This window comes from Bos indicus x Bos taurus, chromosome 14, assembly GCF_003369695.1.
Source record: "Bos indicus x Bos taurus breed Angus x Brahman F1 hybrid chromosome 14, Bos_hybrid_MaternalHap_v2.0, whole genome shotgun sequence".
NCBI lineage: Eukaryota > Metazoa > Chordata > Mammalia > Artiodactyla > Bovidae > Bos > Bos indicus x Bos taurus.
Window position 1 is genome coordinate 65,469,212 of NC_040089.1, and position 25,705 is coordinate 65,494,916.

General features: G+C 35.2%; 1 protein-coding gene across 12 annotated transcripts in view; it reads right to left on the reverse strand.

Moving 5' to 3' along the window:
• The window catches only part of VPS13B (vacuolar protein sorting 13 homolog B), an 806,600-nt gene that overhangs the window by 718,007 nt on the left and 62,888 nt on the right, over positions 1-25,705 (reverse strand). For all 12 annotated transcript variants that reach the window (XR_003514498.1, XM_027561445.1, XM_027561448.1 and 9 more), the window contains 4 exons: positions 25,227-25,394; positions 21,882-22,063; positions 18,297-18,471; positions 7,165-7,433 (listed from right to left, as the gene is read on the reverse strand). Coding sequence is in view for 11 of the 12 variants with exons in the window: in XM_027561445.1 (XP_027417246.1) it covers positions 7,165-7,433; positions 18,297-18,471; positions 21,882-22,063; positions 25,227-25,394 (794 nt within the window). In the remaining variant the exon portion in view is untranslated. The remainder of the gene's footprint in view (positions 1-7,164; positions 7,434-18,296; positions 18,472-21,881; positions 22,064-25,226; positions 25,395-25,705) is intronic.

A 25,705-nucleotide genomic window follows, 5' to 3' on the forward strand; every position in this document is an offset into this window, starting at 1 on the left:
TATTAATAATACAGAAAACTGGGTAAGAAATGTATGTGAACTCTCTGTACTAAGCACCTTTGAATTTTCCTATATATATAAAATTATTCCAAAATAAAGATGTTACTTAAAAAAACAAAGGTATTCTGCTCATGTTTACTAATAATTCATGCTTACTAATGATTAATAAAGTCACCTTTATTCTTATGAAATGGATATATTCTTTGAACTTAAATGCAAAATCAAAGATAACATTTTTAAAAATTTACGTTTATGTCATATCGAACTTACTGAACTGAAAAGCCACAATTCTAAACATGATAACCTCTTGATAACCTTAGGAATCAAAAAATTATTCTCAAATTTTACAACAATAAGTTTTTACATAAGGCTTTATTTCTTGGATGCTCCTAGAAGTGGTATACACAATGCTGCCGTTTCAAAGTACAGTTCTATAATCTAAAATGCTTAAGTAAAATTGAATATTTTAGTTGATTGTCCTTCAGCTGTCTACAGTTATTGTAGCAAAAAAGCAATTAATTGATTAAAAGGACGCAAACATTACAAGAACAATTTTCAACATTACTTTTTAAATGCTACGTTTAATTTGGCATGATTTTTGTTGGATTGATATCAACTGTTCAGAATGCTAATGCAGAAACATGACCTTATTTTCTGACCAAACTATGAACCACAAATTAATTCCATACATTCTTCAAACCCAAGCTGAACAATGAATTCTAATGTTTTCCTCCTAAATATCAACATATTTCCCTTAGAGAAACAAAAGTGCTTTAAATTTAAGATATATTGACTAATAACAAATAACACCCAAAAAGTCTATAAAAGTTTTGTATATAAAATGCCTATTCTGACTGACTCAATTTAATACAATTCTTCTCATTAGTGAAGTTAATAGAAACATTACTAGAATAATTTCAAATTTAAAAGTAAACATATAAAAGTCACCAGAAAAGACAGTACTTTACTAGCAATCCTTGGCTTCACTCATAAACTTAAAATAAAAATAATTGCACTTGGATCATTTAAAACTGGCAAGACATCTAGCAACAATTTGCAAAAGTTGTTTTTTTGTTATATTTTTAAAGAGTTTGTTCTATCATTTTTATTTTTTTCAGATTGGCCCATATCTCTTTAATTTAAACAAAGCTGAATCAGTAAATTTCAGATGCAAAATTTGTTTCATAAAATTCAGAAATAATAAACAATAGTGTTAAAATAGTAGAGGTAACATTTACATTATTTATCATTTCTTTCCCAAACTATCCCCCTTCAAAAAAAAAAAAAAATCTTTTAAATTAATCAAGCCATGACGAAACTTCTGTTGAAACTTATTCTCTACATTTTTGAGCTTTGTCAAATGAGAAAATATGGAATAGCTTTAATTAGAAAAATCTTCAAACACGACTTATTTTAAAGTATTTTTAATCTACCATCTGCTAGAGTTATAAATTATACAGCTTTACTACTAATTGAAAACGCGTATTTCAAGCAGTTAAACAATCTAAGGTAAATTGAAAACATCAGAGCAGAAATGATTTTTCATTGCTATATTTCCAGTATCTAACAGTTGTCTGGAACAGTATGTGTAATACTACTTCTACAGCCTAGACACATAAGTTTATCTTTTTCAGAAAAGTGCATCCATAGAAAAAAAAAATCCACAAATAAAATCAAAGAAAAATAATCTAAAAGAGCATCCAAAAATTTAGAAAAATGCTGTTAGATAAGCAGATGGGTAGATGGATAGATGCTGCTGCTGCTGCTGCTGCTGCTAAGATGACTATGTACCGATGCTGATGAACTAGATAATTTCCAAGAGCTCGAGATACTAGTCTTTTTTTAAGTTACTACTTACTAAGTCTTGTGTACTATCAAAAAAGAATAGCCACTATTTTCTGAAAAGACTAGTATTCCTTCATCTGTCTAATGGACATTTAAGTTGTTTCCATTTTTATGCCATTGTAAACAGTGCTTTTATGAAGATTCATGTACATCTACTTGTTTGAGTTCAAACAAAGATTTTTCTTATTAAAACTATTCCATATTTTCTAATTTGACAAAAGTTAAAAAGAACTCAATTCTTTTTACTATATAGCTAGGAGTATAATTGTTTGGTCATTGATCATTCTTCATTTAACCTTTTGAGGAACTGCCAATTTTCCACAGTGACTGCACCATGTTACATTTCCACCAGTCTTCCCATTTGTTCTAAATTAACAGAAATAGTATGGACCTAACAGAAGCAGAAGATATTAAGAAGAGCTGGCAAGAATACACAGAAGAGCTGTACAAAAAAGATCTTCACAACCCAGATAATCACGATGGTGTGATCACTGACCTAGAGCCAGACATCCTGGAATGTGACATCAAGTGGGCCTTAGAAAGCATCACTACAAACAAAGCTAGTGGAGGTGATGGAATTCCAGTTGAGCTATTCCAAATCCTGAAAGATGATGCTGTGAAACTGCTGCACTCAATATGCCAGCAAATTTGGAAAACTCAGCAGTGGCCACAGGACTGGAAAAGGTCAGTTTTCATTCCAATCCCAAAGAAAGGCAATGCCAAAGAATGCTCAAACTACCGCACAGTTGCACTCATCTCACACGCTAGTAACGTAATGCTCAAAATTCTCCAAGCCAGGCTTCAGCAATATGTGAACGGTGAACTTCCTGATGTTCAAGCTGGTTTTAGAACAGGCAGAGGAACCAGAGATCAAATTGCCAACATCTGCTGGATCATGGAAAAAGCAAGAGAGTTCCAGAAAAACATCTATTTCTGCTTTATTGACTATGCCAAAGCCTTTGACTGTGTGGATCACAATAAACTGTGGAAAATTCTGAAAGAGATGGGAATACCAGACCACCTGATCTGCCTCTTGAGAAATTTGTATGCAGGTCAGGAAGCAACAGTTAGAACTGGACATGGAGCAACAGACTGGTTCCAAATAGGAAAAGGAGTTCGTCAAGGCTGTATATTGTCACCCTGCTTATTTAACTTACATGCAGAGTACATCATGAGAAACGCTGGACTGGAAGAAACACAAGCTGGAATCAAGATTGCCGGGAGAAATATCAATAACCTCAGATATGCAGATGACACCACCCTTATGGCAGAAAGTGAAGAGGAACTCAAAAGCCTCTTGATGAAAGTGAAAGTGGACAGTGAAAAAGTTGGCTTAAAGCTCAACATTCAGAAAACGAAGACCATGGCATCTGGTCCCATCACTTCATGGGAAATAGATGGGGAAACAGTGGAAACAGTGTCAGACTTTATTTTTCTGGGCTCCAAAATCACTACAGATGGTGACTGCAGCCATGAAATTAAAAGACGCTTACTCCTTGGAGGGAAAGTTATGACCCACCTAGATAGCATATTCAAAAACAGAGACATTACTTTGCCAACAAAGGTTCGTCTAGTCAAGGCTATGGTTTTTCCCGTGGTCATGTATGGATGTGAGAGTTGGACTGGGAAGAAGGCTGAGTGCCGAAGAATGGATGCTTTTGAACTGTGGTGTTGGAGAAGACTCTTGAGAGTCCCTTGGACTGCGAGGAGATCCAACCAGTCCATTCTGAAGGAGATCAGCCCTGGGATTTCTTTGGAAGGAATGATGCTAAAGCTGAAAGTCCAGTACTTTGGCCACCTCATGCGAAGAGTTGACTCGTTGGAAAAGACTCTGATGCTGGGAGGGATTCGGGCCAAGAGGAGAAGGGGACGACAGAGGATGAGATGGCTGGATGGCATCACTGACTCGATGGACGTCAGTCTGGGTGAACTCCGGGAGGTGGTGATGGACAGGGAGGCCCGGCGTGCTGCGATTCATGGGGTCGCAAAGTCGGACATGACTGAGCGACTGACCTGATGTGATGATTCCAGCAGTGTCAAATCACTGTTCTGGTCAAATCACCAATAATTCCCACATGGACAAATCTAATGAATTCATTCTCACAGATTACTTACTCAGCCCATTATAAAACATTTATAAGACTTAGCTTCCAGACGGGCACTGTATTGGTTTTCCATCTACATCACTAGTCACTAATTTTCCAAATCCCTCACTGACTAGTCAAAAGCCAAACTCCTGAAATTCATCACAAGCTTAACCCTCTTATGTGCATATGTTCGGTGGTTTGCAACTCTGTGGGACCCTATGGACTGGAACCCACTAAGCACCTCTGTCCATGGGATTTTAAAGGCAAGAATACTGGAGCGGGTTGCTATTTCTTCCTCCAGGGGATCTTCCCAACCCAGGGATCAAACTCCTGTCTTCTGTGTCTCCTGCATTTGGCAAGTGGATTCTTTACCACTGAGCCACCTGGGTAGCCAATCCTCTCACAGTACTCTTCAGGTCAGAAAATGTGAACTCAACCCTTCCAGTAGCTCAGGAGTCATCCTTGGATCCTCTATTTCCTTTACATCAGCCAATAAAATCTAACAGGAAGTCCTGCATTCTTGACCTTCCAAACAATTGAAATCCAAAATTCAATTACTTTTCACACTTTCACCTGCTATCACCCTAGTCCAAGACATCATCATCATAATCTCTTGTTTGAAAATTGCAATCCTCTCTGATCTCCTTACTGCTGCTTTTGCCCCCTTATAACGTATTCTCAACACAGAGATGTAATTCAGATTTTCCTAGAATTACTATGCTAAAAATTGTCCAAAACCTTATCTCATCCAAGGTTAATGACAAAGTCCCTAAAGTGACCTACAAGGCTGGACAATTTATGGGCCTCCCCCAAGGCCATAACTTCTTTGACACGATTTTGTACTATTTACATGTTAACTCACTGTGCTCTGGCCCCACTGGCCTCCTTGCTGTTCCCTGAAATTTGGGGGCCTCTGTATTTGCTATTCCTAGAATATTCATTCTTGTGTGTCTGCAAAGCTTCCTTTTTCGCAATTCTATACTAAATACACACTTCCCCTTAAGGCTTTCCCTGATCATTCTATTTATTTATTTACTTACTGAAGTATAGTTGATTTACAATGCTGTGTTAATCTCTCATGTACAGCAAAGTGAGTCAGTTACACATATACACACATGTATTCTTTTCAGACGCTATTCCCATATAGGTCATTAAGAGTCCTGAACAGTTTCCAGTGCTACACAGTAGGATCTCATTAGTTTATCTGTTTTGTAAGTAATAGTGCATGGGCTTCCCTGGTGACTCAGACGGTGAAGAATCCACCTGTAATGTAGAAGACCTGGGTTGGGAAGATGCCCTGGAGGAGGACATGGCTACTCACTCCAGCATTCTTGACAGGAGAATCCCCATGGACAGAGGAGCCTGGTGGGCTACTGTCCACGGAGTCACAAAAAGTCAGACATGACTAAGCACACAGTGTTTATGTCAATCCCAATTTCCCAATTTATCCCTTCCTTACTCTTCCCCCCTTGGTAACCACAAGTTTGTTTTTTGAACATTTTGAGTCAATCTCTGTGTTGTAAATATGTTCATTTGTACCACTTTTTAAGATTTCACACATAAGCAATATCACAATATTGTTCTGTCTGACTTACATCATTCAGTATGAAACCTGATCACCTTCTTATAAACTACACAATTTCCTCCCATTTAGTGGAAGCATTCACTATTACTCTTTCCTTCTATTTTTTTCTACATAACCCTCATCATCAAGGGGAATATTATATATATATTATTTGTTTTCACTAACAATTTAAATTTTAAGGCAGAGGGATTTACATCTAATCTGTTCACTGTGAATCTCCAGAGCCAAAACAATGCCTGGTACGTAGATGGCATTAATGTAAGTTTGTTGAATGAATTAGATACTCTTCAGGAACACTGTATGTGTGATACTAAAAAGGCCCATCTAGTCAAGGCTGTGGTTTTTCCAGTGGTCATGTTTGGATGTGAGACTTGGACTATATAAAGAAAGCTGAGTGCTGAAGAACTGATGCTTTTGAACTGTGGTGTTGGAGAAGACTCTTGAGAGTCCCTTGGACTGCAAAGAGATCCAACCAGTCCATCCTAAAGAAGATCAGTCCTGGGTATTCATTGGAAGGACTGATGTTGAAGCTGAAACTCCAATACTTTGGACACCTGATGCGGAGAGCTGACTCATTTGAAAAGACCCTGGGAAAGATTGAGGACAGCAAGATCTAGATAATTTTAAAAAAGGACTCTTTTAAAGGGAAAAAGAGAGCTGAGCAAAGAGAGAAACTATATAAACAACTCTATATATATTTCTAGAAAATGGTACAAATGAATCTATCTGCAGGGCAGAAACAGAGATGCAGACATGGAGAACAGATGTGGACATGGGGGGATGGGGAAGGTAAGGGTAGGGCAAATTGAGAGTAGCACTAACATATATACATATATAGGGACTTCACTGTAGCTCAGATGGTAAAGGATCTGCTGCAATGCAGGAGACCTGGGTTCAATCCCTCGGTCGGAAAGATCCCCTAGAGAAGGAAATGGCAACCAACTTCAGTATTCTTGCCTGGAGAATCCCATGGACAGAGCAGGCTGGTGGGCTACAGTCTATGGGGTAGCAAAGAGTCGGACACAACTAAGCGATTAACACACATACGTGCATAAAACAGGTAGCTAGTGGGAAGCTGCAATATATCACGGTGAGTTCAGCTCAATGCTCTGTGCTAACCGAGAGGGGTGGAATTAAAGGAGTGGAGGAAGGCTTAAGAGGGAGGGCATATTTATATACATATAGCTGATTTCACCTTTTTGTATAGCAGAAACACAACACTGTAAAGCAATTATATTCCAACAATTCAAAAAATGTAAAACAAGAAAAAAAATTGCAATGAAAGACAACACAGAGATGAAATAGTACCTGGAGGGATACATGAAGTATTGGGAGATTTTCTCATGTGCATTTCTTTTTTAATGGAAACACTATGACATCTTTGTATGCCAAATGAAATATTCATAGGCAAAGAAAAACTTTCTTTAACGCTATTAAAAAAGCAAAGTGGAGAGGGCCTTAAGACGACAAAAAGAGACCAAAGTTCAGAGATTTCAGATGAGGGGACATGTAATTTTATGAAGTAAGGATAGTTAGACTCCATCTCACATCTACTAAATGTAAAATAAGCTAGATTCTTACTAGAAGTCAAAATTTAAGCATTAAAGTTGAGAGATAAACATTAAAAAAAAAAAAAAGGAAACCTACTTTGAAAGTCACAGTTGCCTTTGTACAATAAAATCCTATAGAAACAATAGGATCTTTCAAAGTCTGTGTTTTTTGTTGATGTGTAGTTGATGTAGGATCATTCCCAAGGTAGTTTTCCTCAGCATCGTCATAATTCACAATGGCAGGGACAAATGACCAGGCCCATGATACCCATCCCTGTGGCTGGTCGTCCTCTTGCTGTGAATACAGCTCTTGGCCTTTGTACTGAGCAGGATACTGCATATCTATTCGTGTTTCATCTTCAGCACCTATCAAAGTAAAGTCATATTAAATAAATCAAGAGAATTAAAACAAAAGAACAATTAGGAATTTAAATTATATAAAAATGTTTCTCACATGTGATTCTTTCTACATATAAAGCATGAACAAATCATATACTGGTTATTATTATTTGAAACCAATAATTTAGCATTACCACTTTCAAGTTTCTATACATTATACTGGATCAATCTCCTTTAATACTACACAGTATTATACGGTGAGTAATTTATTATATACTTTTGATAAATTTTGATAAATACAAAGAATAAATTCACTCTTTAGGGCTTCATTCATTAATTTAAACAACAACAACATAAAACTTACCTCCCAAAAATAAAGCTAAGGTGCTAAAAAAATGACTGTTTTCAGAAACATCACAAAAATGAAAGAAGAGTTCTTGATTTCCTGATACACCCAAAAGAGAAAGAGAATGGCAAGTGTTCCTAGGCAGAATGTCTCCTCTTCCAAAAAAAGGATTATCCCAAGGATGAAAGTAAATGTTATGATGAAATTATTCTTAATATGATATTAAGAAAATACAAATTAATTATTTTCTTATTAGTGAATAACAGGCCACCTCAAGCGAAGAGTTGACTCATTGGAAAAGACTCTGATGCTGGGAGGGATTGGGGGCAGGAGGAGAAGGGGACGACAGAAGATGAGATGGCTGGATGGCATCACTGACTTGATGGACGTGAGTTTGAGTGAACTCAGGGAGATGGTGATGGACAGGGAGGCCTGGTGTGCTGCGATTCATGGGGTCGCAAAGAGTTGGACACGACTGAGTGACTGAACTGAACTGAACTTAACTGAGAGCCAGTCATCCTGGAATGTGAAGTCAAGTGGGGCTTAGGAAGCATCACTACAAACAAAGCTAGTGGATATGATGAAATTCCAGTTGAGCTATTTCAAGTCCTAAAAGATGATGCTGTGAAAGTGTTGCATTCAATATGTCAACAAATTTGGAAAACTCAGCAGTGGCCACGGGACTAGAAAATATCAGTTTTCATTGCAATCCCAAAGAAAGACAAGGCCAAAGAATGTTCAAACTACCACACAATTGCACTAATCTCACATGCCAGCAAAGTAATGCTCAAAATTCTCCAAGCCAGGCTCAACAGAGGTGAACTGTGAACTTCCAGATATTTAAGCTAGATTCAGAAAAGGCAGTGGAACCAGAGACAAAACTGCTAATATCCACTGGGATCATCAAAAAAAAGAGTTCCAGAAAAACAACCACTTCTGCTTTACTGACTATACCAAAGGCTTTGTGTGGATCACAACAAACTGTGGAAAATTCTTCAAGAGATGGGAATACCAGACCACCTGACCTGCCTCCTGAGAAACCCGTTTGCAGGTCAAGAAGCTGCAGTTAGAACTGGACATGGAACAACAGACTGGTTCCAAATTGGGAAAGGAGGATGTCAAGGCTGTGTATTTTCACCCTGCTTATTCAACTTATATGCAGAATACATCATGTGAAATGCTGGGCTGGAAGAAGCACAAGCTGGAATCAAAACTGTCAGGAAAAATATCAATAACCTCAGATATGCAGATGACACCACCATTACGGCAGAAAGCGAAGAGGAACTAAAGAGGACCTTGATGAGAGTGAAAGAGGAGAGTGAAAAAGTTGGTTTAAAACACAACATTCAAAAAACGAAGATCATGGCATCTGGTCCCATCACTTCATGGGAAATAGAAGGGGAAACAGCGGAAACAATGAGAGATTTTATTTTGGGGGGCTCCAAAATCACTGCAGATGGTGACTGCAGCCATGAAATTAAAAGACGCTTGCTCCTTGGAAGAAAAGCTATGACCAACCTAGACACCATATTAAAAAGCAGAGACATTACTTTGCTGACAGTGGTCCCTGTATTCAGAGCTATGGTTTTTCCACTAGTGATGTATGAATGTGAGAGTTGGACCATAAAGAAGGCCGAAAGTCAAAGTATTGATGCTTTTGAACTGTGGTACTGAAGAAGACTCTTGAGAGTCCATTGGACTGCAAAGAGATCAAACCAGTCCAACCTAAAGGAAATCAGTCCTGAATATTCATTGGAAGGACTGATGCTGAAGGTCCAATACTTTGGTCACCTGGTGCAAAGAACCCATTCGTTGGAAAAGACTCTGATGCTGGGAAAGATTGAGGGCAGGAGAAGGGGGCAACAGGGGATGAGATGGTTGTTGAGGTTTATGACTGTATTGCTTTTAACAAAAGCAACCTAAATCTGTTCTATAGTATTAGGTTAGGCCATGAACCACACTTCCTTTTAGGCTCATACTACTAAAAATAATCTCTAGGTGATGGTCTCTCATGGGCTTAAGTGAAACACAGAATAACAGTTTTTTCCTTCACTTAGTTTGTATTAGTTCTCTGTTTTCAAAATGTTATTGAATCTAACATCATTAAGTTGGATGGTATCACTGACTCAATGGATATGAGTCTGAGCATGCTCCAAGAGTTGGTGATGGACAGGGAAACCTGGTGCTTTGCTGAAGTCCAGGGGGTCACAAAGAGTTGGACACAACTGAGCAACTGAACTGAACTAGTGAATAACATCTTTCTTATTCTACAGATGAAAAAATCATAGCAAAGAACTTTTATTTGGTTATAAATGGGCAAACTAAGGATTTAAATTCCAACTACTGTAACTTATTCTACCTTTTTAAAGATAAAATCCATCAAGGTTCTTTAACATTATTCCAACAATACAAACAAAAGAGGCAGATCATCATGGAATTTAGGGGAGAAATTATTTTTATACAAATTCATGGTATAAGCAGCCACCAGCAGATTCACTCATCTACTCTTCACTGATAAATCTATATATATACATACTCAATTAAACATCATCCTCATTCAGATTCACTTCTAGGTTTTCTGGAAAGAAAAACTTAACTTTTTTAATCCTCATGACGAGATTTTTGGAATATCATAGACTTTTAACACATGGCTATAGACACCAGTCCATTCTGAAGGAGATCAGCCCTGGGATTTCTTTGGAAGGAATGATGCTAAAGCTGAAACTCCAATACTCTGGCCACCTCATGCAAAGAGTTGACTCATTGGAAAAGACTCTGATGCTGGGAGGGATTGGGGGCAAGAGGAGAAGGGGACAACAGAGGATGAGAGGGCTGGATGGCATCACCGACTCGATGGACGTGAGTCTGAGTGAACTCCGGGAACTGGTGATGGACAGGGAGGCCTGGCGTGCTGCAATTCATGGGGTCGCAGAGAGTCAGACATGACTGAGCGACTGAACTGAACTGATAGACCTCTTTCAGCTGGGACAAAACTTGATAAATAATAACTAGAGTACCTAAAATATAGTACCAAGAGACATTAGTCATTTTACTTCAACATAAATTAGAAAACTTGTAATTTCAGAAAATGTTTTATATCATCTTCATATCTTGCTATTTAACCATAAATACCATATAAATTTATACTGAGGAATAAATAAAGCTTATTATTAACTGTCCCTAATAAGATCTCAAATAGGGCATCATCACTGACTATCATCTTGGTAATAAAACAAAAAGTCAGGCCAGCTCAACCTAAGACCAGACTGGGTCCACAGAGCTGAACTCTGGACCTCTCTTATCAAAACCATTCAACAGAAGGAGTGTCCCACTGCTTGCTCTTCTGAAGCAAAAGAAACATCATTCAGAGAAGTCTAAGAAATCAGTCACTATAATTTACACTTATCATTAACTAATAATGAAGAGAGGTTTTTTATGAAAGATGCTTTTGAAGTTTCAAATCTTTGCTTACTCCTTTGTCAAAAGAATGAATTAGGACCTGGAGAAGAAAATTTCTTAAAATATTCTTTTCCTTTGAAATGGTGCATCTTAACATGGGACCCTTTGGCAGAATTCAGGAATTTCATAACTTTCAATGAAAAAATACATATTCAGTACTTAAATAAAATGAAGCATTCTTCTAATTATGAATGCAGGTAACAAATCACAGTTACATCACTAGTAAGTACCTTCAACTCTAAAACCTAAAGAAATCATAAATATATCAAATAACGTGAAGCCATCTCAAAACACTTTACACATGTCAGTACTTTGAAACTATAATAGGTATTAGACTTTCTGCTCTACTTCACTGTTCAACATGTTAATACTGAAGCACATATTGAAAAACAACAAAAAGACAAAATACAGGAAATAACAGTTTTCAGACACTGGACTTCAAGCAATGAAGGACAGTAAGTTCTGAGAGAGGAGAAACAACAGAAATGAGTTTGACTGGCCCAGCTTACTGTCTGGAATCGGTTTCTAAGCTACAATAAGAAAGAGGGAATCCAAGTAGAGCTCAGAATCTCACAGATGAGAAAACAGAGTACTGAGTGTAGGTACACTAAGGTGCCTAGAATTTGCAAAACAGATCACCCAACAAGAGGACCTGCTCAGAGAGAGCGAGCTCCTGAGCCCGCAGAGGGCCCCACTCCAGTCTTCACCTGAGTATTCATCAGATTCATATAAGGAAACTAAGGCCTTTAAAAGAACCACCAGAAAGGGGCAAAGAAAATACTCCCCAAGGCTTACAACTGGGAATAGTCTGTGTTCCTACCACCAAGAAAGAGAAAAGCTCTAATTCACAGAAAACCAGGTACAGTACTCAAAGGTGTAATTATCTCAGTAGTGGAATAAAATTGGGCTTAAGCTAATGGCTGCTAAAGGTTTTAGACCCCATCTAAAAACCTTTAAGGCAAGACAACTGAATTAAATTGCTTCCAAATAACTTAAAATGTTTTCTAGAATACAATATATCCAGCACCCAACAAAATAAAATTCACAATGTGTAGCATCCAATTATCAGATGTGCAAAGAAGCAGGAGGATATCACAATGAGGAAAACTAAAAGTCCACAGAAAAAGACCTGGTCTTTCATAGCATTAGTAACATATTTCACAGCATTAGTAAACAAAAACATTAAGACAGCTATCTGAATAAAATGATATTCAAAAAAAGCACATTATTTTTAATAATCCCAACTGAACCTCTAGAGATGAAAAATACAGTATCTGAGATGAAACATAAAGTAGATGGGATTAACAGCAGATTAGCTACAGAAGACTAGTTATCTTGAACAGAAATACAGACTATCAAAAGTGAAACCAGAAAATGAAAGGGAGAAGAAAAACATTATGAACAGAACATCAGAGAGCTCTGTGGAACTTCAAGCCGCACAATATATGTGTTATTCGAGTCCCCAAAGGAAGAGAAAGGGGAACTGAAAAAGATATTTGAAATAATGCCCCCAATTTTTCTAACTATATCTGAAAACTATAAACTCACAGACGAAAAAACCTTAAAGTACTCCAAGCACAAATAACATGAAAAAAGGACACGAAGACATTAAAATCAAGGTACTTAAAACTTTCCAAGAAAAGGTTCATTGGCTTTACCAGTTTGTCAAAAGAATCCATAACATGCACAATAGAAGGTTAAGAATTTCTGCTTTAGACAGCTGGGGAAAAAAAAACAATTCAGATGTGTTTGGAAGCAAGCAACCTTTTTCTTTACAAAAAAAAAAAAAGAGAGCAAACCTAATCATCTTCTTAGAACACATAAAGGAATAGACATAAAGTTTTAAAAACTGCATTCAATCAAAATTTAAAACTGCTCAAGAAACACCTATTCAAAAATGAATTAAGCAAGTCAGAGACCAGCAAAAATATATTCCCTAGGGGTATTTGACATGTATTGTCATTCTTGAATTCAAAATATATAAAGAACCATCCTTACACATAGCCAACTCACTTCGCTGGACAGCAGAAACTAACGTAACACTGTAAATCAACTATACTTGAATAAAAAAGATTAAGGAAAAAAGTCACCAATCAGTAAGGAAATTCAAAAAAGTTTTAAAAACAGGCAAATATTTAACAAATGGCACAAAGTCAGATATATTAATTGTCAAAAATCACAGAAAAAAAGTTCAAAATAAATGATCAGATCAGTCGTTCAGTCGTGTCCGACTCTTTGCGACCCCATGAATCACAGCACGCCAGGCCTCCCTGTCCATCACCAACTCCCAGAGTTCACTCAGACTCACGTCCATCGAGGGAGTGATGCCATCCAGCCATCTCATCCTCTGTCGTCCCCTTCTCCTCTTGGCCCGAATCCCTCCCAGCATCAGAGTCTTTTCCAATGAGTCAACTCTTAGCACGAGGTGGCCAAAGTACTGGACTTTCAGCTTTAGCATCATTCCTTCCAAAGAAATCCCAGGGCTGATCTCCTTTAGAATGGACTGGTTGGATCTCCTCGCAGTCCAAGGGACTCTCAACAGTCTTCTCCAACACCACAGTTCAAAAGCATCCATTCTTCGGCACTCAGCCTTCTTCCCAGTCCAACTCTCACATCCATACATGACCACGGGAAAAACCATAGCCTTGACTAGACGAACCTTTGTTGGCAAAGTAATGTCTCTGCTTTTGAATATGCTATCTAGGTGGGTCATAACTTCCCTTCCAAGGAGTAAGCATCTTTTAATTTCATGGCTGCAGTCACCATCTGTAGTGATTTTGGAGCCCAGAAAAATAAAGTCTGACACTGTTTCCACTGTTTCCCCATCTATTTCCCATGAAGTGATGGGACCAGATGTTCACTCTCCACTTTCACTTTCATCAAGAGGCTTTTTAGTTCCTCTTCACTTTCTGCCAGAAGGGTGGTGTCATCTGTATATCTGAGGTTATTGATATTTCTCCCGGCAATCTTGATTCCAGCTTGTGTTTCTTCCAGTCCAGCGTTTCTCATGATGTACTCTGCATGTAAGTTAAATAAGCAGGGTGACAATATACAGCCTTGACGAACTCCTTTTCCTATTTGGAACCAGTCTGTTGCTCCATGTCCAGTTCTAACTGTTGCTTCCTGACCTGCATACAAATTTCTCAAGAGGCAGATCAGGTGGTCTGGTATTCCCATCTCTTTCAGAATTTTCCACAATTTATTGTGATCCACACAGTCAAAGGCTTTGGCATAGTCAATAAAGCAGAAATAGATGGTTTTCTGGAACTCTCTTGCTTTTTCCATGATCCAGTGGATGTTGGCAATTTGATCTCTGGTTCCTCTGCCTTTTCTAAAACCAGCTTGAACATCAGGAAGTTCACAGTTCACATATTGCTGAAGCCTGGCTTGGAGAATTTTGAGCATTACGTTACTAGTGTGTGAGATGAGTGCAACTGTGCAGTAGTTTGAGCATTCTTTGGCATTGCCTTTCTTTGGGATTGGAATGAAAACTGACCTTTTCCAGTCCTGTGGCCCCTGCTGAGTTTTCCATATTTGCTGGCATATTTCACAGCATCATCTTTCAGGATTTGGAATAGCTCAACTGGAATTCCATCACCTCCACTAGCTTTGTTTGTAGTGATGCTTTCTAAGGCCCACTTGATGTCACATTCCAGGATGTCTGGCTCTAGGTCAGTGATCACACCATTGTGATTATCTGGGTCGTGAAGATCTTTTTTGTACAGTTCTTCTGTGTATTCTTGCCAGCTCTTCTTAATATCTTCTGCTTCTGTTAGGTCCATACCATTTCTGTCCTTTATCGAGCTCATCTTTGCATGAAATGTTCCTCAGGGAAGTGCAAATTAAAACCACAATGAGCAACCACAACATATACATCAGAATGGCAAAAAGTGAAAAAGGACTGACAACAGCAAATGTTGCCCAGGATGTGAAGCAATTAGCATACATTGCTGATGGGAATGTAAAGTGAAGTCAAAGTGAAGTGAAGTCGCTCAGTTGTGTCCGACTCTTTACGACCCCATGGACTGTAGCCTACCAGGCTCCGCCATCCATGGGACTTTCCAGGCAAGAGTACTGGAGTGGGTTGCCATTTCCTTCTCCGGGGATCTTCCTGACTCAGGGATCAAACCCGGGTCTCCCGCACTGCAGGCAGACACTTTACCCTCTGAGCCACCAGGGATGCGAATGTAAAATGGCACAATTACTTTGGCGGAAAAGCCTGGTAATTTATTTTTTAAAAAAGTATGTAATAATTCTTCTGTTAGGTATTAAACCAAGAAAAAGAATAGCTACATGTCTTCAAGAGACTTTCAGAAGAATGTTCAGGTCATCTTCACTTATGATAACCAAAATGGAAATAACTCAAGCATTCATCAACAGGGTAATGTCTAAATAAACTATGTTACATTCATATGGCATAGTCATTCAATGTACTTAGCAATAAAAAGGAAACAAACACTGATATATATAACAATACAGATGAACCCCCAAATACAATGCTTTCAGAGCAGTGAAAATACTATGAATGATACCATAATGATGGATACATTTGTGCAAACCCACAGAATATACATCAGCAAGACTGAACTTTAAACTACTGACTCTGGGTGATAATGATGTAGGTTCATCAGTTGTGATAAGTAGAGGGATGCTGATAATGGGGGAGGTTATGCATGTATGAGAACGGGGATATATGGGAAATCTCTGTACCTACCCTTCAATTTTGTTGCAAATCTAAAATTGCTCAAAAAATTAAGTCTTAAAAAGTTTTTAAAAATGAAAAGTAAAAAAACAATATTATGCTTGAGGAAAGAATCCTTTCACAGGAGAATTTATACTGTATGTTTTCTATTTACATGAAATTCCAGAATCAGCAAAAACTAATGCATGGCTTCTTTCTTTTTTAGAGATTCAGAACAGGGTTTTCTTAAGTGGAAGGGGGAGTGGGCAGACAGTTGGAGGAAGGGAAGTGACTGAATAGTGGCATGAGATAACTTTTTGAGATATTAATGACACATATTTTGATGAGTGTCCCATATCACACAGGCATACACATTTCTCAAAACTTCTTAAATAGCATACTTAAATTAACATTTATGTGTTTTACCTTATGAATTTAACCTTTAAAAAGAAAAAGAAAAAGAACTGTCAATAAACATAAACTTTAGATAGGGATATACTGTTGAAATCTAGTGGTGAAGTACATTGGTGTCCATAACTTAACCGTGAAATGCAGCAAAAACTGGTTGAATTGATGGAGAGAAAGTGATGTTAGATGAACAGATACATGATAAGCAAATGTGATAAATATTCACTGTAGAATCCAGATGATGAGTAGATCCTACACATCTACTCAACCACATAGTGGCTGTTGATTGTATAATACTTTCAACTTTCCATATATTAATATTTGAAATTTACCATAATAGCATGGTGGAAAAAATGAACTGACCAGCTTCTGTATGCTAGGTTTTGTTCAACTAGTTTTTGTTCTACCAGTTCTGTCATATAACCCTAGGAACAGAACTGCTGGATAATATAGTAACTCTATGTACAACTTTTTGACAAACCAGATTGTGTACCATTCCCACCATCTATGCTTAAAGGTTCCAATTTTCCCACATCCTTGACAACACTTATTATGAGTCGTTTTTAATTTTAACTACACTGGTTAGTAGCTATAAAGCACTCATTGTGGTTTTGACTTGTATTACCCTTCATGACTAATGATACTAAGCATATTTTCACATGCTTGTTGGCCACCTCGATATTCTTTCTGGAAACAGCTCTATAAAGACCTTTTGCCCACTTTTTAATGGGGTTATTTGTTCCCAAGTTTTAACTGCCCTTTAGCTAAAGGCTCTAACTATGAAAGTCAATCATCACCTTCTCCAAATTTTTCCTGAGACTCAGACCAACACAAGTCAAAGCCTACCACTCCTTTCACCATTTTTCTACTTCCAATCGTTAATACCTCTAATATTAATAAGTCAAATATCTGCCATCCACTTAACTGTTTAAGTGCTTAACTAACTGTTTACATGTCTGTCCACTCCAATGTACATTAAGATTTTAAGATTTTAAATCTGTCTCTGTACTTTCCCACATTTCTTTATCTCTGCATTCTCCTACATTCCCAGCAATAATGTCTTACATACAAATAGGCTTTAGTAAAGGTATAATGAACTGAATAAGTGAAATTAACCCACTAAGTATCTTTCAATGAAGTATATACTTCAATGAGTAATGCTCCAATTAATTAACTAGGTATCCTCTAAAACATACAGTTAATTAGGTGTAATTATAGTTTATTATAGACTATCCTGGTAGTTCAGTCAGTAAAGAATCTACCTGCATTGCAGGAGACCTGGGTTCGATCCTGGGTTAGGAAGAACCCTGGGAGGACATGGCAACCCACTCCAGTATTGTTGCCTGGAGAATCCCCATGGACAGAGGAGCATAAAGGGCTGCAGTCCATGGGGTCACAAAGAATCGGACACGACTGAGCAACTAAGCACAGCACACACAGTTAATTATAATTACATATGATAATTAAGTATAAATAACTTAGTTAAAATAACTCAGTGAGACTTTATAGAAAAATTATCAATATAGCTGGTCCTTCAACAACAAGGTAGTTAGGAGTACAAGATGAAAATCCAGGTATAACTTTATAGTCAACTCACTATCATATTTATAGTTCTGTATCTGAGGATTCAACCAACCATGGATCATGCAGTTTTACTGAAAAAAATTTGTGTGTAAGTGGATCTTACACAGTTCAAACCCATGTGTTCAAGGGTCAACTGTACTATAACTTACTAGGAAATCTTGAGGCTGGACTATCCTTTTGTATAATGTATATTCTGAACACTTATACCTACTAGAAATAGTCAAGTTATTTTAGCATGTAGGAAAAAAAAGAATAATATGCAAAATGTAGAAAAGAAAAAAATCAGTGTTAAGCAAATCATCCCATCATATTAGAATACTATAAAACATAATCTAATGTTGTAGCTTTTCAAGTTTCACAATGGTGAAAACATTTGTAAGAACAATAGTTATAAAAACTTTGTTGTATTTACCTGTAACATTTCCCAACATATCTTTATTGTGACAAGTAGAATCTTCTGTTTCTCCATCTTTAAAATTTCCTATTTCTCCATAGTAAAGAGCAATTCCAAGTTGCATTATACGGATAAACATAGGCAACTGCTGATCAGTGATAGAAAGTTTCAAACTCTCTACTAAGGTATGAATCTGTATTTTGAAGAAAACAAAAGCATCAACAAAAGTATACTCAGAATACTATTTAAACATAAGTACAGAAATGTTAAGCCTTAAAATGGAGTACCATAGGAAAAACAGTGATGTCTCAATGTTTCTAATACTTAAGCCAAAATGACAGCTCTAAAATCTTAGAAATTTAAACAAATTTTCCTATGATGATCACTAACTTTAGATAGAAGCAATGTTAATCCCAACTATCTAAGTGGAAATAGAAATGATCATGACAAGATACAGTCACAATGGATTTCAAAATTACTTTTCCAAAAATTTTTTGTTAACAAAGTACCCATCCTATAATATTAAGAGTATAATAGTACTCCAACAAAAACCATAAAGATCTCTGTCACAAATAAGAATAAAAGTTTCATAATGTCATTTTATAAGTCGTTAATCCACCCTTTCCAGCTTATTAACCAAAAAGAATGCATACATATCCTAAAAACATATGTTAAGTGAGTAAACTACTAACACTATAACTATGGAAGTATGCACCTGGTAAAATAATTGTCAGATATAGAAAACAAAGGGAAAATATGACCAGGAAAATTTCTGAAACAAACTTTAAAAGAATTAAACATGGTATAAAATTTACAACATGAATTAATTATAAGTAAGACTAATTACTATCAATAGGACACAAAGTCAACAATCGAAGTTCTCCTTATAGAACAATACATCAATAAAATATAAAGACAAGCTCAATATAATAATTTCCTGTTGCTACATAAACATGGAATAAAACCAATTAAGCCATAAAGTAAGTCTTTTGGAAGGTTTATTTTAACTAACTGGTATTTGAGTGTCTATGAAACTTGAAAAAGTAATGGCAATCAGCATTTCTTTAGGGACAAAGGCACAAAAAAACTGTACTTCAAGGGAAGCAAATTATATGGGAAAGTATAAAATACCATACTCAATTATGAGTACAGGTTTTAAAAACTGACAAAAATCATACACCAAATAAACTACAATGAGGTAAGAAAACTGAGGAAGGCTTATGCAGGTGTGCAATGCAGGCCTGCGAAGCTCTTCTTAAATCTGACATTTATCTGCCACATTCTTTTAAATACCATATGGCACCAATAGCACCAGTGATAGCTGTCTTAGCAAAATCAACCTCAATCCTGTATGCACATATGTATGCACTTAAAATCTTATACACATAAACATATATACCTTTAAAATATAAAAGATATTTTATACATTATACATATAAATATCTTTAAAATCAATAAAGCTAACCAACAATAGGAAAATTGACAAAGACCCTGAATGAATTTTTCAAAAAAAATAATGGCCACTGAACATATATTCAAATATCTAAGTTTGCTAATAATCAAATTAATATTAAATTGCATTATTTTTGCTAAACAAGTTGGCTTTTATATAAGTATGATCATATTTAAGGATAGTAGAGTATAACACAGGCATTCCCCTTAATGTTCATGAGCATATACACTGGTTAAACATTTCTGGAAGCAATTTTGTAGTTCAGATGACAGGCCTTAAAAGTTTAAACCCATTAATAAGATATTTGCAATTACAGAAATCATTCCTAAGGAATCAATCAGAGATGTGGTCAAAGATTTATGTGTAGACTTCCATTCCTCTGAAAAACTGTTAAGAAAAAGTAAATTTTCACTAACAAGGGGAAATGTTAAATAACACATCTGTATGCTCTGTATCTCGTAGATGATATAATCTCTAAAACATTTATTACTCACAAAAGATAGAAAATTACAAAAAGTCTACCCAAATACAAATAAATTCAAAAGTCACCTAATGAAACATATATGAGAACCTTTGACAAATAATTAGAGTGTCTCAAACATTTTTGGAAATTCCCTGTCTTTGAGATGATCAATGAGCTTAACCATGTCCATTTAAATACTTATTTCCTAGGACTAAGAGCACAAAAATGATGGTTCTAACTCAAAACACCAAATCTTATATCACAGTACTATTAATAAAAAACTGAAAATTTAATTTCAGTTAAGCATAAGTGGTACCACTCTCCTCTAATTTACCCACATCCTAAAATGTACAATTAAATCTGTATTAAAGATCAATAAAGAAATTTTTATATGGTAAGGCTTCCCCATATTCATTACTTGCTTTCAAAATATATCTTGAATTTACTCTTAACATTCCCCAACTTCACTGGTAGAGTCAAAGTCAAAGAAGGAATGTTTAAGTCCATTGTCCTGGGATAGGGACACAATTACTATTGAATCAACACTATTCCATGCTTATATTTGTCTAAGAAGCTATACCTGTGATGGATTCATTTTGATATTTGGCAAAACTAATACAATTATGTAAAGTTTAAAAATAAAATAAAATTAAAAAAAAAAATAAAACAGAAGGAAAGAGTAACAGAATTTAAAGAAAACAATGTGTCCTGTACAAAGTGTAAGGAAAAAAAGATACTCAAGAGTGAGCACCACCAAAGAAAAGTGGGTGGAATTCATGTATAAATTCAAAGCTACACAAAATGACATGTCTTATGTTTTAAAAGCACTATGTAAAAATAATAAATAATTTCTATAGCCACGCCAAAACAAGCACAGTGGTCAATACCAGTGTTCAGGCTTAGGACTGGCTTTTTCATTACAATACAAAAGCTTATAATTCAATAATAAAAATTTATTCCATGTGAAAACTTAGTTAACAAAATCACAAGTCACTGTGTAAATTCTTTTTCAAAGACAGATAAATAGGTAAGAGATAGAGAAAAAAAATTTTTTTTTGAGAAAATTTTTATGCAATAAAACAACACAAAATTTACCCTTAGAGAATAATGATACACACTAAAAATACTGGCCAATACCTGGAGAACAAATTTTCATGTGGATCAAAAGATATTACTGAAACATTCACATATTCTTAAGGTTTTAATCACATTTTGAAACCATAGACAGCTAAAATTCCCTAAACCAATAAACTAATAGATAAGCAAATTAAGTCTTATAAAGTTATCTAAGGAAAACAAGGGTCAGAAACTATTATCAGATGAAAAATTTATAAGGATTGAAATAAAGACTAATATTCAGTCCACCATCGGTATAAATAAACTTTTTGATATGATCTCCTCTATCTAATTGAAGAGAAAAACACTAACAATCAGCAGGAAAAACTAAAATGGAATCTAAGTCACAGGGAAAAAAAGCTGTCCCCAAAAAATCTTTATTAGAACACTAAATGGAAAAAAGTTATAATACATAACAAATAACATAAAAGTTATAATATGAACAAAACATTTTTACATTATATATTTGAGGTTAATTTCCTCATTGCTTTTTAACAATGATTAGTATGTATAACAATCAATAAACAAAGTAGAAACATGCAACTTGACTATTAGAAAAAGAAACACCTACTTTTATAACAGATGGCATCTTAGAATTTAGGTTATCATAAGTAAAATGCAGACGAGTTCTGAAGGAACACTTGTACAATAAAGGATCCTGGTAGAATTCTATTTTACCACTGGCATTTCGTTTATCAAGACAAACTGTACAGTCAGAAAAATTGATAACCTTTCTCAACACCAGATCAGTTGCTAAAAGAAAAAAGAGAAAAACATTTTAAGTAAAAAGTAAACTTAGAAGAAAAAAAAAAGGCAATTCTTTATTAGTATAACTAATAAAAATAATAGAAGAAATAAGATTAATAAAGCATTTAACTAGGACTGTCAGCACCTATGAATAGAACTTCACATTTAATGCATCACTGAAAGCTTCCAACAATATTATGAAATAGGCACAATAATCCCCATTTAATGTATGAAGAATCAAACAGAAGCCAAAGAAATGAAGCAGCTTGTCCCCAATTTGCTTGACTCCCAAATACAAATTTAAGACAAAGTTTATAAAAATTTATCTACATTTCACTATCTGCAATGGAATACTAAACAACAATAAAATTCTTGGAAAATCACATTATAAAAACATTTGAGTAATAGTCGCTTATTTAACATTTATTTCTCCACTGAAATACTGCTGTTCTCAAAGCTTGCATTCTTCAATATGGTAGCCACCATGAATACAGTATTATTTAAATTTACCTATGAATTAAAATTATATGGAAATAAAATTTCAGGTCCTTGGCTGCATTAGTCACATTGCATGTACTCAAAAGCCACATACAGTTAGTGGTTAGGGCACTGGACAGTAAAAAGTAAAACATTTCCATCATCATAGAAAATTCTAGTGGCCAACATGTTTTTAAATAATGACTAATGAGGAAATTACCAAATTACCAGTAACATTATAAAGTCTGTTTTCAAGGGAATAAAAATGGAAACAATTGCTGGTAGAGTATCAAACTAGAGAACAAAACCTTTAGAAAATTTATTCCTAACTAACAATAATTCCTTGGTAAATATCACGCTCAAATCTACCTAGTCAGTGATTTTAAGTTAGCAACTATCCATACACTATGGCCATGGCAATCTTCAAAACAATAAACTATATTTTAGTCCATTCTATTTCTGAGTACATCCTGGCAACCTCTAATTAATTCAGCATTTAATTTTGTTTTCTTCTTTTGGATTTAAGTTTTTAACATGTATAAAGAATATGTACATGTATGAAAATAGTAAGGTTTTATTAAGGAAATAAATTTTAAATTTTTTAGCTGAAAAAAATACAAACTTACCACATTATTTCATGTTATACAGTATATAAATGATTTAGTTACTATTATGTACATATACACAAATTAAAGAAATTATCAAAATAGGAAAGAAATTATCATAAGAAGAAATGAAAGAAACCCTCTAGTTGCTTTCTTCCCTCTCTTTATAATAATTATAATTCACTGAGTATTTGCTATTAGACACTACACTAAATCTTTTGCAGTCATTCTTTCTTATAATATTTATATGGCTCTGTTTAAAAGCTGTGGAATGAAGGCACAATAAGGGTAAATAATTTGTCTTGTCAGACAGTTTATAAAGAGCAGAGCCATAATTCAAACTCTGAAAACCTTACTCCAGAGCACATGTTCTTCTCCATTACGCTATAAAAATCACTTTATGCTAAAGTAATCATATTTCAAGGATATTCTAGAAAACATTTCTGTGAAAGTGAAAAGGATTAAGTTTTGAAAAATACTTTCCTAAACACTAATAAGAACTATCTTAAAAACATACAAAATGAATTCTACTTCTGGTATTTTTAGATAATGTGCTACAATCCAATCTATAAAATGAGAGTAATAATTATGCTGACCTAACAAGCACTGTAGAAAAAGACTCTGCATTAGTTTCAAAATGTGAATATTTGCATATCCTCCTAACAAACCCACTCCTAAGTACTATGTATGTCCTAAAGAAATGCTTACATGCATGGATAATGTTTTCAAGATTCATTCATGTTTTACCATACATGAAGACTTCATTCTTTCTTAACTACTCTGTTTTAATCCTTTAACTTCTGAAGTAGATACTGCTTCCCCTTTTAGAGGCATTGACAATATCTCAGAAACAAGCTTGGGTTTTTGCATATGCTCTTATTTATGCCTTACAACAGAGCTGTAATATCAGGATTATTTTTCATTTTTAAAATGTGAAGGCCAAACCCTAAAGAACACACTGCATTTCAGTTCTTCTAGTTCCTATTTTACGCCTTAACAAGGCAAGTTAGGAAACCCTGAGACTCAATTTCACTTTGCTTTCTTGTTACTAGGACTTAAATAAATGAATATACTACTAACAAATGAGAAAGGGTATGACTTTATGGAACTGTAATGAGAATCTGAGAAAATGAATTAAAATAATAATAACAGCAGCTCACTTTCTGAGCACTTACTATGTAACAAATACTTTTATGCTATGGTATGTATTTGAGGAAAATAAGAAACCACAAAGTAACTCACACAAGATCACACATCTCTATGAAGTTGGGAGAGTCAAGATTCAAACTCAGGTAGTCTAACTTTAGTGCCAGCGCCTTTAGCAATTATGTACAATAGCAAATCACAGATACAAGGCGTTCACAATAGTCTCCTTACTGTATTTTCAAAAAATACCCACTCCCTACACTATCAGAACATGTATCAAAGTGTTGTGACTTATTTAACTATTATGTCTTCTAGCAAAACAGCAGCACTTTTTTCACAGCTGTATTTTCAAGGCTTCTCAACATGCCTACCTTCCATGTTGAAAATATATAAAATAATAAAAAGTATTTGGTAGTTATTAAAAATATATTATTATTAAATAGTTATTTTAATATAAGCAGAAGGAAAATGCAGCACATAATAAAGGAGGCTTTGTGATTTTCCAAACACCCCAAATATGCTCTGCAGTATACAAATCTAAAACATACATCAGATACACAGTTTTGCCATTACTGAACTATGTAAAAGCAACACATTCCTTTTCCTCTTTCAAAAACATTCAAAATTTTAATTATTATTCAATTTTTATTCCTTCAACCCACTGTACTGTAAAATATGACATTAACATTTGAAACAAGCATGAGATAAGAATAAAAATTAAGAGTATTAGAAAACAAGTCAGATTTCTTAATCTGAAGGTCTAATAATCTCCTATAATTGTATGCTAAATTTAATATATGTACATTTTTTTCAGGATGAAGATATAAAGCTTTCAGTAGACTTAGCAAAGAGGCTGGTGGACCAAAAAAGGTTTAGAATCCAAGATAAATGTTTCAACAGAAGAAAAAGAAAAATGTCAACTAATCTTGACATTTACTCACCAGAAATATCCATGAATGCACGATCCCACAATTCACCTACTGTATAGCATTCTGCGGATGTGATGTTGACTGAAAGGACAATATCATCTTCAACATATTTTAGTATCAGATTATTTATAACAATATTTACATTATTTACAACTCGTCTGATCAGACTCTGTACATAGCCTATAAAATAAGGGGAAAAATATTCCAATTAAATGTTAAATCAATAATTATCCTTAAAATATTACTGAACTTAATGTACATGAACAATGAGAGTATCATTTTGCATCTTTTGCAAAGATGAAACCAACATTCAGATAGGGAAATAGGCTTGCCAAAGAGTTAGTAAGTACCAGATCCTTCTCAACAAACACCCCTGCAAAGAAGTTCTGTATCATGAAGTTTCATGTACTAGAGAAATCATAGAAGCCACACCTTTTTAACAACATAATACTAGGTCTCATTCAAAGGCCATGTAATCTACAAGTACGTTG